The 16,356-nt window shown below is 41.7% G+C and overlaps 1 protein-coding gene across 1 annotated transcript in view; it reads right to left on the bottom strand.

The window, feature by feature from the left end:
* Positions 1-16,356, bottom strand: part of SLC5A1 (solute carrier family 5 member 1) — an 84,532-nt gene that overhangs the window by 27,685 nt on the left and 40,491 nt on the right. Inside the window, exons 6-12 of the mRNA XM_059409910.1 lie at positions 15,882-15,987; positions 14,653-14,733; positions 13,199-13,419; positions 12,834-12,969; positions 11,303-11,410; positions 6,517-6,667; positions 3,915-4,083 (exon numbers count right to left, since the gene is read on the bottom strand). Of these exons, the coding sequence (XP_059265893.1) occupies positions 3,915-4,083; positions 6,517-6,667; positions 11,303-11,410; positions 12,834-12,969; positions 13,199-13,419; positions 14,653-14,733; positions 15,882-15,987 (972 nt within the window). The remainder of the gene's footprint in view (positions 1-3,914; positions 4,084-6,516; positions 6,668-11,302; positions 11,411-12,833; positions 12,970-13,198; positions 13,420-14,652; positions 14,734-15,881; positions 15,988-16,356) is intronic.

The following is a 16,356-nucleotide window of genomic DNA, read 5'->3' as shown; positions in this document are numbered from 1 at the left end:
GGGGGGGGGTAGGGTTATGGACATTGGGGATGCTGTGAAGTGTGTAAACCTGGCAATTCACAGACCTGTACCCCTGGGGATAAAAATATATTATATGTTTATTAAAAATTTTTTTAAAAAATTAAATAAATAAGTAATTTGACTCTGGTTCCTGTAGCTGCTATCACCATCAGCCTCCAGATTTAAGCACATTCAAAGGTAATGTAATTACTTATGAAATAATTTGTTTTCCTTGAAGCCTTTGAAAAACAAATTGGGTCTTTGAGGGATGGAAGAGAAAAGAATGTTTCCATCAAAATATAAATACTACTTTCTTCATAGTCCCTTTTATAGATCCAAAGTCACTGTTTTTCATTTGAAAACACAAGATTATATTATGTATCTTTACATTAAGTTTTGGGTTTGCATATTAAAAATATGGAAATCCTTTAAGAGACTAAAAATACAGGGGTACAATTTTTCACGGTTTTTTTTAAACCCCTTCCCTCCTTTCCTTCCTTCCTTATTTCCTTCTTGCTTCCTTTTCAGTCAGGCCTCACCTAGAGAACCAGGTCTAAATCTAGAGGCCATATTTTAAAAGGATCAGTGACAAAGTACAGTGAGCTCATAGAAGGGTGGTAAGAAAGAGCTTTCATGTCAAATGTTGATCCTTGAACTTTCCTAGCCATGGGTACCCCTGCACTTTATATCCCAGGTGTGTTCAATTATCAGTGTATTCATGTCCTATGTCTTTGTACAGGTCACTCTTTATCTGGGAGAACACAAGCTCCTCCCTTCCTGGTAACCTTGTTCTAGCTTACATGTCCCCTCTTCTCCTAAGACAGAATTGGATGGACCCATCCTCCGTGCTGTGACTGCACTATAGACACACCTCCAATTCCAGCACCAATTCCCCTTCTGTGGAATCACTCAATCACTTCTCTCTCTCCCCATCTGAACTGGGAATTTGCCCAGGGAAGGAACCAAGATTTATTCCCTTTGTGTTGTCAGCTCTCCGTCTGACATCTGGAAGTATCTGCTAGGTAGATAGATGATGGTAGATGGTAAAGGATAGATGATAGATAGACAGATAGATAGATGATAGATAGATGAGGAAAAAGATGTCCCCCATTCATTCCCCACACACATATTCATTCAAAAATTACTTTTTTACTTTAGTTTGTATGAATAGTATTGATAAAATCTGCTATAAAGTTTTTCTTCTCTTTTGATTTTTTGCTTTTTTTTCTTTTTATTTAAATTCAATTAGCAGGATGCCTGGGTCAGTTGGTTAGTGTCTACTTTTGGCTCAGATCATGATCCCAGGGTCCTGGAATTGAGTCCCACATTGGGTCCCTTGCTCACCAGAAGCCTGCTTTTCCCTTTGCCTTCTCTACCTGGCTCTCCCCCTGCTTGTGTGTGCGCTCTCCCCCTCTCTCTGACAAATAAATAAATAAAACTTTTTAAATTTAATTTCAATTTTCATTTAATTTCAATTAATTATTTAATTGAATTATCCAACATATAGTCCTTCTCTTTTGGCAATTAGTATCTTCCTGTTCCTTTCAGTTTATTCTCAAGAGGCTCTTGAAAAATCTGGGAAATTTTGACATTTTCCTCAAGATTTTAATAAGTGATCCCCCCTTTTTTTTAAGATTTTATTTATTTACTTGAGAGAGATCATGAACGAGGAGAAGAAGGTCAGAGAGAGAAGCAGACTCCCCATGGAGCTGGGAGTCCGATACGGGACTCGATCCCGGGACTCCAGGATCATGACCTGAGCCGAAGGCAGTCGTCCAACTAACTGAGCCAGCCAGGCGTCCCGTGAGTCACCCCTTATTAAACACAATCCCTGACTGGTCCTGAGAATCATTTTGTAGTCTCTATGTGCTGCTCTCCAGAGACTCTAACAATGGCTTCTCACCCTCAGACCTGTGACATTTGGGCTGGATAATTCTTTTGTGACTGGGGGTTGAGCCTGAGGGGAGCTGTCCTGTGTATTGGCTTCCACACAATAGATACTAGTAGCATTTTCTGAATCAAAGCCAATCAAAAATGTTGCCAGACTTTGCCAAAAGTTCCCTTGGGGAAGGGCAAAATCTCCCCCAGTTGAGAACCACTACACTCTATCCCAATTTTTAGCCTTATTTTTTGGCTGCCACAGTCCTTTGTTGAAATGAATCTGTTTTTAGTCCACAGCAATACCCAGATGGGCTTCTAGCCACACTATACTAACTTGTATTTTAGAAATCTCTCAGCTTCTGCCAATCCCTATTGAAATAAATCTGAAGAGTGTGCCTATTTCTCAAACCAGTCATGATCACTTGCAGGTTTAATTCTGATCTCTCAAGGGTATTTATCTGTGCATGCAGTTTTGTGTTGCCAGCAAATCTGGACTATGCTCCTAATGTCAAATGTTGAGTGAAGAGAAACACACATAATTTTACACTTCAAAGCTGGGTCATTCCAGTGAGGTATTTCCCAAGTGTATATTTGTTTCTGTCCTATTGGGAGAAAGGGGTTGTCTCTAACCAAAAATATGTCATCGTTGATACTGCTTCAGAAAATGGGCTACACAGTTATTACCCCCACTCGATCCCAGCCTTCCCTGAGTGTGCAGATGGTTTAATACAGAGACAGGTGAGCAACACCCCAGTCAGAAGCCATATCCAAAGGCATCCTTTTCATGGTGCTTCAAAACCTGTAACAGCACCCCAATGAAAATCCAAACCCTCTGGCCTGGCTTTTTCAAAGGAGCCATTCCTAATTTAACTTCAACATTCTTGTCTAGCATTTCTTCCATTAACCCATACACACAAACTCCTTCTCAAGCCATGTGAAATGCCTTTCAAACTCCTCATCCTCATGCTTATCCTTGCACTTCTGCCTCCAAGTTCTGGTGCTGTTCTCTCTCTGCTTTGCACACCCTCTCTTCCCTCTAGTTCAGCCCATGCTAATATAGTCTTTCTGTGAATCCTTCTCATATTCTATGCTATGTTTTATCCCTTAATTATTATCTACCTTATGTTGTTTTGCATATACATTGCTTGAGCACCAGGACATCGTTTTTCACTGGGCCTTGAGAGGTGCTGGCTGGAAAGCCAAGCTCACTGCAGAACCACTAGAGGTACATACATACAATGGAATATTACTCAGCCATCAGAAAGGATGAATACTCACCATTTGCATCAACATGGGAGGAACTGGAGGGGATTATGTCAAGTGAAATAAGTCAAGCAGAGAAAGACAATTATCATATAGCTTTGTTCATATGTGGAATGTAAACAATAGCACAAAGGATCATTAGGGAAGGGAGGGAAATCAGAAGGGGGAGAAATCAGAGAGGGAGATGAACCCCGAGGGACTACAAACCCTGGGAAACAAACTGAAGTTTACGAAGGAGAAGGGGGTGAAAGGATGGGGTAACGGTGATGAGTATTAAGGAGGGCACGTGTTGTGATGAGCACTAGGTGTTACATGCAACTAACTAATGAATCACGGAACACTACATCAAAAACTAATGATGTACCATACAGTGGCTGAATAGAACTTTTTTTAAAAAGGAAATTTTTTTTAAAGGAACCACTAGAGGGAGCCTGTGCTAGGACTCCCTCTGGAGCTGCTCGCCTGGGATACAAACTTCCCGGCTAGTGCCATGTTAACAGGCCAAAGTCATTCAGGTTGGATGGAACATGTATATCATTAGTTGGGAATGAGTTTGGAACCTGCAGCAAGGAGGGGAGGTGAATCCAAAAGAATGTATACCCAGGAGAGTCCCTGAAGGCTTTGCCATAAAAACCTTCAGCAGCACATCTATTTCTGCTTGAGATCTCTGGGAAATAGAATCCCTCCCATACAGAATATGGTGCTCCAGGTGGGGCTGTGACCCTTCTGTGTCAGAGCGGCTTTTCAGGACATGCAAAAATGAAACCTACCGGCTCATTGGCTCTCTTCCAGAAAATAGCAAGCAAGAAGACGGCTGCAATGGGTGGTCCCAAGTAACTGGTAATGGACTGGATGTAATCGAAGAGCTGCCCACTTTGTGCTGACTGCACAATGGGTACCCAGGCAATGCTGACACCTATCAGCACCAGGATGAACAACCTGAAATCAAAATCCCCCAATACAACGTCAATAAATGGCTCTATATGAATAAATACATATTACTATGTGTCAGATGTATGATATATATATATGTATCATATGTGTATGATTACTATATGTCAGATGTGTATATATATATATATAATATATATAGCAAATACATATACACACAAATGTAGATATTTATATGTGTGTGTATCATTTTATTTATTGTATATTATATATACATATTATGTGTGTGTGTGTGTAATATTACCATAGGCAAGGAAAAATAATTAGCAAATTCATTCTTGAGGCTTTTTTTCCATCTGTATTCTGCCTCTATGAGAAAGTCATCTGTGCCTGTGAATAAATGTAATGCACTTGACAAACCTAAACCAGTAACTGCCATAAGAGAATCACACTTTGACAAGTAGTAGAATGTAGGAACAAGGGTCCTGGACTCAAATTTTTCTTTTCTATGTGTGACATAGGATACGTTGCTTAACCTCTCTGAATCTCAATTTCTCTGTCTGTGAATTGGGGACAATAAGACTGACCTTGCAATTCTAGAATAAGGATCAGCTATAATAAAACACCTAGCAAACAGTAAATAGTAAAGGCCATAATTTTTATTTTTTTCTCCTTCTCCTCCTTTCCCTTCTCCTCCTCTTCTTCATAATAAAGTGAAGACCACAATGAAAAATAGTTTATAAAGAAACAGTCTAGAAATAAAGGGACACTACCAAGTATTTCCAGCTCTCCTCTTGAATTTCACTTCAAGTCATGAAGAGATTGGAGGGTTCCCTTACAAGCTCCCCTTACTTGTGCTTTTGATTTAATTAGAAAGATGGCTATGATTCCTTTATCTTACATGAATTTAAGGCAAAAGAATCTTACACTAACCTTTACAAAGCAGTGTTTTCACTCATATATTTCTCCTGGAATCCCCTTCCACTGCCCCCATATACCCAAATCCTACCTACCATTTTGGCCTCAGGTCAGGCCTCCCTCTTCCAGGAGCTTTCCCCAACTACTGCATGCCATGTTCACCTCTTCCTGCTTTGAGCCCTTGATTGCTCTTACAGTCACCATAGCAAAGTCTGGAATTATTTTCTATAAGCTCATCTAGGGCAGGGATAAAATCCAGGGCAGCAGTCGTGGGATGTACAAAAGTGTGGTCCCCAACAATCTCAGAGCCAAGGGGACCATCCCCAAGCAAAGCAACAAAATGGTTCTCTTCTCATGTTGCATCTTATAGATATAAGGGAGGAGGGGAGAAACAGGAAAAACTAAAGTCCTTTCTAAGGGAAAACCAGTCAGGATGATGGTTCTGATTTCTGTGAAGCAAAGGAGTAGACTCAGGCCTGGTTAGATATGCCCTGAGTGCTAGGTGTCTCAACACCTGACAGTGGCCTGTCCTCTTTCCTTCCTTTGCCCTAATCTTATTGATGGGGCCTATGAGGTGGCAGCCCATACCCCTCCCACACTCACTATGGAACTTTTCCTTGACTGACCTCACAGGGACTTGATTCCTCTGCTCCGAGGAAGTTGACCTGCCAGAGCCCCAGAAAGAGACACAGCAGAGCTTTAGTTAGTCCTCTCTCCAAGTATCTGCTCAATGGATAGTCAAGATTATGAGTACCTCTGAGCCATGTATCAACCCTTCTGTCTTTCAGTATTCTGTTGTGTCCACTATCTCATTTGCAATAACAAATGTACATATAGCATGGTGTTTTAGACTTTACAGAGCATGTTCCCAAGCACAGTATCACTTGACCCTCACAGTCAAATGCAAAAATGTTGCAGCAAATGGTCAAGGCATCAGAGGCGTCTGGGCCTTGAAGATGGCCCATGTGAAGACCTACAGTGTAGAGGGCTGAGGAGGGCCACATGGGGTAGCATAAAGGGACGTGAACAAGGACTCAGTTGGCCTGAATTCCAGTCCTCTTTCTGCCACTGTCCAGACTACATGGATTTAGGCAAGACAAGCCTCCTTTTGTTTGTTGATAAACTGAGGGTTAGATTGGATGATTTCTGATGTCGTATCTTACTCCAGACAGGCATTGTTTGATGATCTTCAATTTATATATTTTTTTTAATTTATTTATTCATTTGAGAGAGATACAAGCAGAGAAAGAGAGAGAGCACAAGCAGGGGGAGAAGCAGAGGGAGAGGGAGAAGCAGAGTCCCCACCAAGCTGGGAGCCCAACATGGGGCTCGATCCCAAGACCTGGAGATAATGACATGAGCCAAGGGCAGAGGCTTAACCATCTGCCACCCAGGCACCCTGATGATCCTCAATTTAAAGTTAAATGTCACTAAAGTGTAAATATAACTAATGACAGAGGTTACTGCCATTCTACCCAAGCATGTACCAGTCTTCTCTACCTTGAAGGATAGTACAGATCATTCAAACTTTCATGGTGGGTGGCAAGAAGATGCTGCACTTACCTTCCTGCAATCATGAGCTCTTTCTCAGATGCTCCCTTCCGGATCTTGGTGTAGATGTCCATGGTGAAGAGGGTGCTGGCACTATTGAAGATGGAGGTTAAGGAGCTCATGAGAGAGGCCAACATGACTGACAGCATCAGGCCTCTCAGTCCTGAAAGAGAAGGAGGATCTGAGTGGCACACACAACAACTCCGCTCTTTTGTACTTGGAAATTGTGAGAACTCAAGGTCTGTTTGCCTTCCAATACCATGCCATGTTCTCCAACTTGTCTCTCCAGAAAGACTAGGTATTTCAAGAATGAATTGTGGCTTTAAATTATACTGTAAGCCCAAAGCAGTCAACAAAGAGATAAGGATAAAATATATATGAGTAAATACTTTGCAACTGAATGATGATGATGATGGTGGTGGTGATGGGGTGATAATGGTTAATGGTGATGGTGCTGATGGTATGTGTGATTCCATCTAAGAGGAGTTTTATAAGGTCTTTTATTTAAAAAATTCATGGTATAGCAGAAAGATTCAAACTATGATTCAAAAGATGATGTTTTCAATAAAGTGAAATCTCCATAGAATGGAAAGAAATACTAGCAATTCATATGTCTAATAAGGGTCTAGCATGCAGAATATAAAAAGGACGTGTATAACTGAATAATAAAAAAAGACAAATAATCCAATTAAAAATAGACAAAGAACTTGAATAGAAGCTTCTCCAAAGAAGATAAACAAGTGGCTAATAATCACATGAAAAGATGCTCAACATCAAAGAAATTCAAACCAAAAACCCCAATAAAATACTACTCTGTATCCATTAGGGTGGGTATAATTTAAAAAAAAAAAAAAAGAAGAAAGACAGACAGATAACAACAAGTGTGGATGAAGATGTGGAGAAATAGGAACCCTCACATATTGATGGCAATAATGTAAAAGGACACAGCCACTGTTGCAAATACTCTAGCAGTTTCTCAAATCAAACATGCAGTTACCATATGACCCATTAATTTCACTCCTAGGTATCTGTTCAAAAGAAATAAAAACATGTTCACATAAAAACTTGGACGTGAACAACACTCAGTCGGTTGAGTGTTTGACTCTTGATTTTGGCTCAGCTCATGATCTCAGAGTCATGAAACTGAGCCCCTCATTGGGCTCCATGCTTAGTGGGCAGTCTGCTTAGGATTTTCTCTCTCCTTCTTCCTCTGTGCCCCCCACTCTCTCTCCCTCTAAAATAAATAAATAAATCTTTTTAAAAACTCAAATATGAATGTTCATAGTAGTATTATTTATAATAGCTAAAAAGTAGAAACAAGACAATGTTATCAACTGATGATAAACAAAGTGTGATATATCCATGCAATGGAATATTATTTATCAATAAAAAAGGGTGAAGTACTAATGCATGCTATAATGTAGATAAACCTTGCATTCTTCTAAGTGAAATAAGCCAGACACAAAGAACAACTATCGTATAACCCTGTTTATGTTAAGTGCTCAAAATAAGCAAATCCATAGAGAGAGGGAGTAGATGAATGGTTGCCTAGGGGATGGGATAAAATATGGGGTGATAATAGGTGCAGGATTTTTTAGAGGTGATAAAAGTTTTCTAAAATTATGGTGATGGTTGCACACCTCTGAATATACTAACAAAAATTCCCTAGCAGGGACACCTTTATGTTCTCCTTGGTGTGGAAGTAGTAATAGAGATTGTAGCAAACCATGTTGGCCATGATTGGGAGAAATTTTTTTAATTTATTTATTTATTTGACAGATCACAAGTAGGCAGAGAGGCAGGCAGAGAGAGAGAGGAGGAAAGCAGACTCCCTGCTGAGCAGAAATCCTGATATGGGGCTTGATCCCAGTACCCTGGGATCATGACCTGAGCCGAAAGCAGAGGCTTTAACCCACTGAGCCACCCAGGTGCCCCCATGATTGGGAGAAATTTTAAAAGAACAATCCCTTATTCTGATTTGGGAATGGTAGTATTATCCCCATTCAACACACCAAGAAGTGAGGCCCAGGTTGGCATAACTTGCTTAGGGTCAGAGCTGGGAATACAGCCTTATCTTTTTTTTTTTTTTTTTTTTTTTTCTCCATTGAAATCTTTACTGAGCTATAATTCACATACATATGATTCATCACTTAAGGCACACAATTCAGCTCCTGCTGAGCAGAGAGCCCAATGTGCGGCTCCATCCCAGAACCCTGAGATCATGACCTGAGCATAAGGCAGAGGATTTAACCCACTGAGCCACCCAGGCGCCCCTACTTTAAAAAAAAAAATTTTAGGGGAACTTGGGTGGCTCTGTCACTTGATTCCTTGGTTTTGCCTCAGATCATGATCTCAGGGTCCTAGGATTGACCACCATGTGGGGCCCTGCGCTGAGCAGAGTTTGCTTCAAGGGTCTCTCACTCTCTCCTACTGCCGCTCCCCCATTCACTCATGCTCTCTCTCTAAAATAACTTAGTAGAGACGCTTGGGTGGCTAAGTCCCTTAAGCACCTGTCTTTGACTCAGGACATGATCCTGGGGTCTTGGTACTGAGTCCCACACATCAGGGTCCCTCAGCAGGGAACTTGTTTCTCCCTCTGCCTGCCATTCCCCCTGCTTGTGCTTTCTCTCTCTGACAAATAAATAAATAAAAGCTTTTTAAAATAAATAAATAAATATAAGTAAATCATTTAAATTTTTCTAAAAAAAGGAGAGAAAGAAAAATAACATAAATAAATTACAGTGTAATCCAAACCAGAACTCTAAAAGAACCAGCCATGTGACTCTTCTTATTGCAACCTTAATTAATAAGCAGCCTGGTTCAGTGGAATTGTTAACAATTACCCCCATTTTTATAGAATTTGAATGCAAATGGTTTGTACAAGGTCACACATCCAGTTTGCAGTTTAAAAAAAAAAATCTTCAATTCCAGCCTTGAGCACAGTTAAGCAAGTCAGATACTGAGTTGCTGTGTGGCCTTGGAAAAAATCATTTTCCTTTTGTAGGTCTCAGTTTCCCCTAACTATGAAATGGAGAGGTTTGACTAGTCTCTAGGTTTCTTCTCAATGATAAAATTTTGTAAGTTTATTGCAAGTTTTCCTGTTCAGTACCTTTGAAATTTTGGTCTCCTGAGACCCCTTAACCTAATTAAGTTTACATCCCTTGATCCAGAATTAGATTTTTTCTTCGACATGAAATATGAACAGTACCCCTACAGGCCTACCCCAAAACTCTAATTATTCTGGACTCCAAGGATAACACATTTTCTGTAGCCCCCTTGTGGCCCATCCATCTACTGCCTCAAACTTCCTCATCCTTTGTTGTTGTTGTTGTTTATTTTATTTCTTTATTAATTTTTTTATTATGTTATGTAAGTCACCATACAGTACATCATTATTTTTTGATGTAGTGTTCCGTGATTCACTGTTTGTGTATAACACCCAGTGCTCATTGCAATATGTGTCCTTAATATCCATCACTGGGATAACCCATTTCCCAAGCCCTTCCCCTCTAAAACCCTCAGTTTGTTTCCCAGAGTCCATAGTCCCTCATGGTTCATCTACCCCTCTGGTTATCCTCCCCTTTATTTTTCCCTTCCTTCTCCTAATGTCCTCCGTGCTATTCCTTATTTTCCACAAATAAGTGAAACCATATAATAATTGGCTTCTGCTTATTTCACTTAGTGTAGTTTCCTCCAGTTCCATCTATGTTGATGCAAATGTTGGGTATTCATCCTTTCTGATGGCTGAGTAATATTCCAGTGTTTATATGGACCACATCTTTATCCATTCACCTGTTGAAGGGCATCTAGTCTCCTTTCACAGTTTGGCTATTCTGGGCATTGCTGCTATGAACATTGGGTGCATGTCTTTTCACTTCTTTTCACTACATCTGCATCTTTGGGGTAAATGCCATGTAGTGCAATTTCTGGGTCAAAGGGTAGCTCTCTTTTTAACTTTTCAAGGAACCTCCACACTGTTTTCCAAAGTGGCTGCACCAACTTGCATTCCCACCAACAGTGTAAGAGGGTTCCCTTTCTCTACAACCTCTCCAACATTTGCTGTTTCTTGCCTTGTTCATTTTTTGCCATTCTAAATGTTATAAGGTGGTATCTCAATGTGGTTTTGATTTGAATTTTCCTGATGGCTAATGATGCCAAACATCTTTTTCATGTGTGTGTTAGCCATTTGTATGTCTTATTTGGAGAAGTGTCTGTTCATGTCTTTTGCCCATTTTTTGACTTGATTCTTTGTTTTTTGTGTCTTGAGTTGGAGAAGTTCTTTATAGATCTTGAATACCAGCCCCTTATATGTAGTGTCATTTGCAAATAAAATCTTCACCCATTCCGTAAGTTGCCTCTTTGGGAAGTTTTTAAAACTTCCTTATTCTGTAGTTAAAACTGCTTTGCCTTTCCCTCCAGGTTTTTCCTTGGAATATCAATGCATTTCCAAGGGAAAATTCCACTTAGTTCAAGCTTTCATGTTAATGTCTGTTGGAGAGTTCTGAAAGATCTTCTAGATGAGCACAGAAAAGCTGTGTTTTTCACTAGCGCATTTTCACCTCTTTTCCAACACCTGACTGATGAACACATGCTAGACCTCATAGAGCTCAACCTAAACATATGTCTCTTTTCCAATGAGGGAAGATGTGTTCAAAAGCTGAGGACACCAGAGGAAAGCCTTCCCTACTGGGCTCCCAAGCTCAGAAATGGCTTTTCCCCAGAGGGCCACCGAAATCTACGTAAAGAGGAAGCCAAATCAGCCTCCAAAGAAAGACTTTTCCAGAAAAATGACTCTCACCATCGGGCATGAGCTCCACCACCAACGTCGGGTAAGCAACATTTGTACAGCCAACCTCAGTACCACAATATTTCTTACATTCCGAGGGGACGGTGCAGGCAACTTTTTCTGGGAAAAGATGAAGAGCCATGTCAGCAAGCAGAAATCAAGGAAGTATTTCCAAGATTCACTTTCTTAAAATAAGACTTCAAACAGGACATTCCTGCCCAAGGCCCTGAATTGGTTCCACAGAGAGTGCAACTTCAAGTTGAGCCCTACAACACCATGCCCCTGCCCTACTGGTATGACCATATCCAAGATCTGACTGGGGGAAAAGAGTTCTTAGGTAGAGGAGGGAGAAAATAAAGCAATGCTCAGGGTGGATAGAGAGGGGGCACAGTCTTCAGACTTTAGCTAGACCTCCCTACAACATAGCAGTGACTATTGTCTTGTTTCTCCTGATGATCATAGTGACCCATGGCTCCTAATTTGAGGTTTATTTGCAGCAGCATTTTTACAAGTAGGATTGAACACCCAGTTTTACTTCAGTGGGGGGATGTTGGGCAATACTTCCAAAATGTGAAAAATCTGGGTTAGAGAAAGATAAAAAGTAGCCTGATATGGGAAGGGAAAATGATCTAGAGACTTGGAGAAAATTCCAGTAACTTCTTTAGAATTAAATCAATAAACATTTATTAGGTACCTACTACAGTTATATCATTTAGTGCTGCTCAATAGAGACTGCCGATTCATTATAGCACTATCTCAAATATTTTTGTGTGTGTTGTACAATATAAATCATATAATATATAATTTACAACTTAATTATATATTATTATTACAACATAAATTATTCAGTTACAAATATAAATTATTCAGTTACAAATATTTTTCTCATGACAGGTGAGCCAGTATAGGAGTATACCTAAAAGGAGCCAATGGCAGCAAGTGCCCCAGACTGTCCTATCTTCATTTTGGGAGCTCACCAAAGTTTTACTCCCTGGCACTCTCTTTTTTTGCCATTATTTCACATTCCAAGAAACAGTTTGGACCTATGATGGCTGACCAAAAAAATGCAACTGGCAAAGCTGAAGAAGCCACAAAATGGTCAAAAAGACTCTAATACCCTAGATAGTAAAGTACAAGGCTCAGGACTCTTCAAAGAAATGGCCCAAGAAACGGGGTTAGAGACTGGCCAGGGTCCTTTGACATTAAAGACATCGTACACACTACCAGAACCTGAGGAAGACTGAGCAAAAAGTTAGCAAATATTAGTTGGAAGAAACTGCAGCTGGAGGTGTATCATAACTTCAGAAAATTTGCAAAAGGGTCTAAAGTCATTGTCAATGTTAGGAACCAGGGAAGACAACCCCACAGGTCCTGTGACCTCAAGTTTTTGCTATATAAAGGGGAAACAATAATATTTGGTAATTGTGGCAAGAAAAAAAGAAGAGGGCAGAAGAGAAAGAACAGGAAGCTACAGGGCTTTAGAAGTGACACAGAGAGAGGAAAGTGGGAGAGAGTGGCTGCTGAGTCCAGCAAGAGGCATCACCTGTGTATAGGATGCGGCTGATCATTCCTGGCATCACCATGAGGAACATGGGCAGCAGCTTCATGTACCCACATAAGATACAGCCGGCCTTCACATGAGACATGTTTTTGGCTGAGAGGCAGCGTTGCACAATGACCTGCCAGGGAAAGCCCGTAAGAGAGGGGTACAGGCCAGAGACCTCTCATTGCTCTCTGGCTACCTTCAGCTCCCCGCCCACATGTCCTTGGAATTCCCTTGTCGCAAGGTTCAGTGACCCCAGACCATATAAGCCCTGCCCTACTGTATCCAACACCACAAGCCTTAGATAAGAGTCCCTGTAGAGACCTGGAAACACCCTGTCCACCCCACACATCCAACATGGGTACCTGATCTGTACACCAATACCACAGGGCAAGGATGGACAACCCAAAGATGAGCCCAGGCCACGGCAGGTCTCCTGTGATGGGATCTCGGAAGATGTGGAAGGAGTCAGCTCTTGGTGTATAACATTCTTCTTTGATGGTGATGTTTTCCGCAGTAACCACAGTTGGAATGGCTTTCATATACTTTTTCATGAAGGCATCATACCCTCCCACTTCGCGAAAAGCTGGAAAACATCAGCAACAAGCAACCTAAAACTCTCAGCTCTTCATGCAGGTTTCTTCCTATGAATGCCTGAGAAACCATCCTCCCTGTGTGATCTTGGGCAAGTCACTTTCTTATTCTGGGCCTCAGCTCTCTCATCCATAGAATGGGATTATTAATCCTGTCCAGCTTCCTGGGGTGGGGGGTTGACTGTGAGGGTCTAAAGCAGTAATGTGTGAAAGTATTCCAACCACAGACCTTTTCAAAAAGGGAAAGTATTTGAATTTATTAAAAGAGAGGCTTTGGTTTTGAAGACTCAAAGATGTTTTTCCCCTCACACTTCACTGTCAGCAACAGCCTTTAAAATCCTGCACAGCAACCTGGAGATCCACAGACTCAGCCATACCATCCCTGGTCACAGAAGTGTGGTAGAATAGACAGAGAAAGGGGGAGGAGTCTAGAACCCTACCACCGCTTTGCTGTGTGCCCTTGAATAAGTCATTCTAGCCTCTGTCCTGCAGAACCCACTACCACCACCATCGTCACTGGGGAAAATCAAATGGAAGCTCTTGGAAACAGGGAATAGAGAGTAGATAAGAAGCTTCACAGGACCCACAGAGAGTATGAGCCCTATTTTTTAAAAAATGCATTTTAGATTCTCCCATAATTAGTATCGCTAGATCTAGAGTCTCCAGTCTTCTCTTTAGGATTTTTATAGACAAATAAAATTTCAAAGTTGGGGTCAGGGGTCAATATAGACTGGCTAATTGTTTAAATTTTGTCAAATAAGGAAATAAATAAGAAAATGATCACTTACTATCATCAATTCATAAAATAAAGGACATTTAACATCAAATATAGACAAAATGTAATCTAAGGTTTAAGATACAACATTGAATATATTTAGCCTGATGCATATTTAAACATATCCCTTTTTTGTCCACTTTCTCCACGGAGAGCAGACCACAACATCAGAGGTCCACATTGGGGACTTCTGGCTCAGTTCATTTAAAGAGGGCAGCAGGGACCAGGTATTGCCTGAGCCTGGCCCAGACTGAGCTCCCCAGGGCTGAGGAAGTTGCCCCAGACATTCACTATGGTAGGCAATCCAGGCTTGACCACCCCCCTGGGGAGGGCAGAGGATACCCAGCTCACTGCCTGGGCCAGCAGCAAGCAGGGATGCTACACTTGCTTTTTTTCTCCCTAGGCCTGTTTCTGCCTCCCTGCCTCCTCAGTCTGCCCCAGCCCCACTTACCAAACCCAGTGAGGATAAAAGACCCCACCAGCATGATCGCCGTCTGCAAAGTGTCCGTGTAAATCACAGCTGCCAAGCCCCCTAAACAGGCAAAGGAAATAATACATGTGACCTCACATAGGAGGAACACCTGTGTCTGTCTTTTGCCCACTCCCTGCCCCTCTCCCTCTGCACATCCTCTGAGCACACCTCTCAGTCACCTGTCTGCCTTTCTTTCCTTTCCTCCCTTGTCTTGTTATAGCAATCTACTACCCAACATGTTTCTATACCTTTATTTTTCACAGAAATGCTGGGAAGACCTTGGAAAAAGGAGAATGTTTCTCCCTATTTGAGGAAGAAGAGTTTGATGTGACTGAAGGCAGAAGAAGGCGTAAAGGAGATGGCTCTGGTAAGAACTTTCTCCCACAAAGGCAAGGAAGAGCAAAGAGTGTCTATCTCTACAGGGTGTTAGGGTGTTAATGAATCAGCGCTTTTTGAAGGCTACTTCCATGCATGTCTGCTCTCTCTTTACTCAGACCATTTAAGTAACTTCTTGTCCCCAAAACTGGGGGGCTGCAGTTGGGCAGTAAATTCCATTGCTGACCCTGGCCCACTATCAGGAGCAGAGTAACACCCCAACTGCTATTCCTGTCACCAGCTTCTCTAGTCACCTCTCAAGTCTTCCTCCTAAATCTCTTTTTTTGTGCATCACTCCCTCCCTTCCCACCTACAGTGCCTCCCAGTGCCTATCTCATCAAACCCAAGGCCTTCTTCTGGCTTCCAAACTCCCTGCACTGTGACCTTTTTTGAACTACCTGGACTTATCACTCCACACACACACCCACCTCAGCTACCTCCCATTGACCATCCTTCTCCAACTAAATGCACCTGCTTGCTCACCCTGCCCCAGCGCCATGCCATGCCCATTCCTGACTCCATTCCTTTGCTCTCCCTGTCCCTGTACCTGGCACTCCCTCTCTGATTCTCCCAACTCAACCAACTTCTAGCCACAACCTGGAAGGCCAGTCCCAACCACACTTCCTAGAAGAAGTTACACTGACTATTCCAGCCAACACTAGAGTTTTCTGGGGTCCCTATATAACTTGTTAGGGTCTGAGCACTGAGACTAAACAAACACTCCATCCTAAAACTGTTTCCTGGGTGTATCTCTCTTCCTCAAGAGGAAAAGCTATGTCTCCTACTTTCTTCTCCTTTCCTGGGCTTTGGCTGAGTCATTTGTATGGACTCACCTGTGATTGTGTAAAGGCCAGTGATTGCCAATAAGAGAAAGATGGCCAGGTACAGATCCAGACCCAAGGCCATGTTGATAAATATGGCCCCAGAAAAGATGTCTGCCTAGAAGAAGAAAAGAGGCAGAGTTAGGGGTTAAGGAGGCCAGCTGGCTGCAGGCTGCACCCAGAGCCTGGTTGAGGCACTTCAGCTGCAAAGACAAAGAGGCAAACGAAGGAAGTGAGTAGCAGAAGATGTCTCCTGAGTATTGTCAATGCCTGTGATTTCTGGGCCCAATGTTGGTTCACACCCCTCTCGCCCTTTGGTTAAATACCCCAATTAAATGTCCATATTTTTATCTCTGGATAAGAATATGAGATACAAATACTACACAATTCCACATATATAAGCTATCTAAAACACTCAAATTTGTATAATCAAAGACTAGAATGGTGAATATCAGAGGCTGAGGGGAGAAGGAAATGGGGAATTATT

This window comes from Mustela nigripes, chromosome 8, assembly GCF_022355385.1.
Source record: "Mustela nigripes isolate SB6536 chromosome 8, MUSNIG.SB6536, whole genome shotgun sequence".
In the NCBI taxonomy this organism is placed as follows: Eukaryota; Metazoa; Chordata; class Mammalia; order Carnivora; family Mustelidae; genus Mustela; species Mustela nigripes.
The sequence above is the reverse complement of the archived record's forward strand: the minus strand, read 5'-3'. Positions and strand labels throughout refer to the sequence as shown.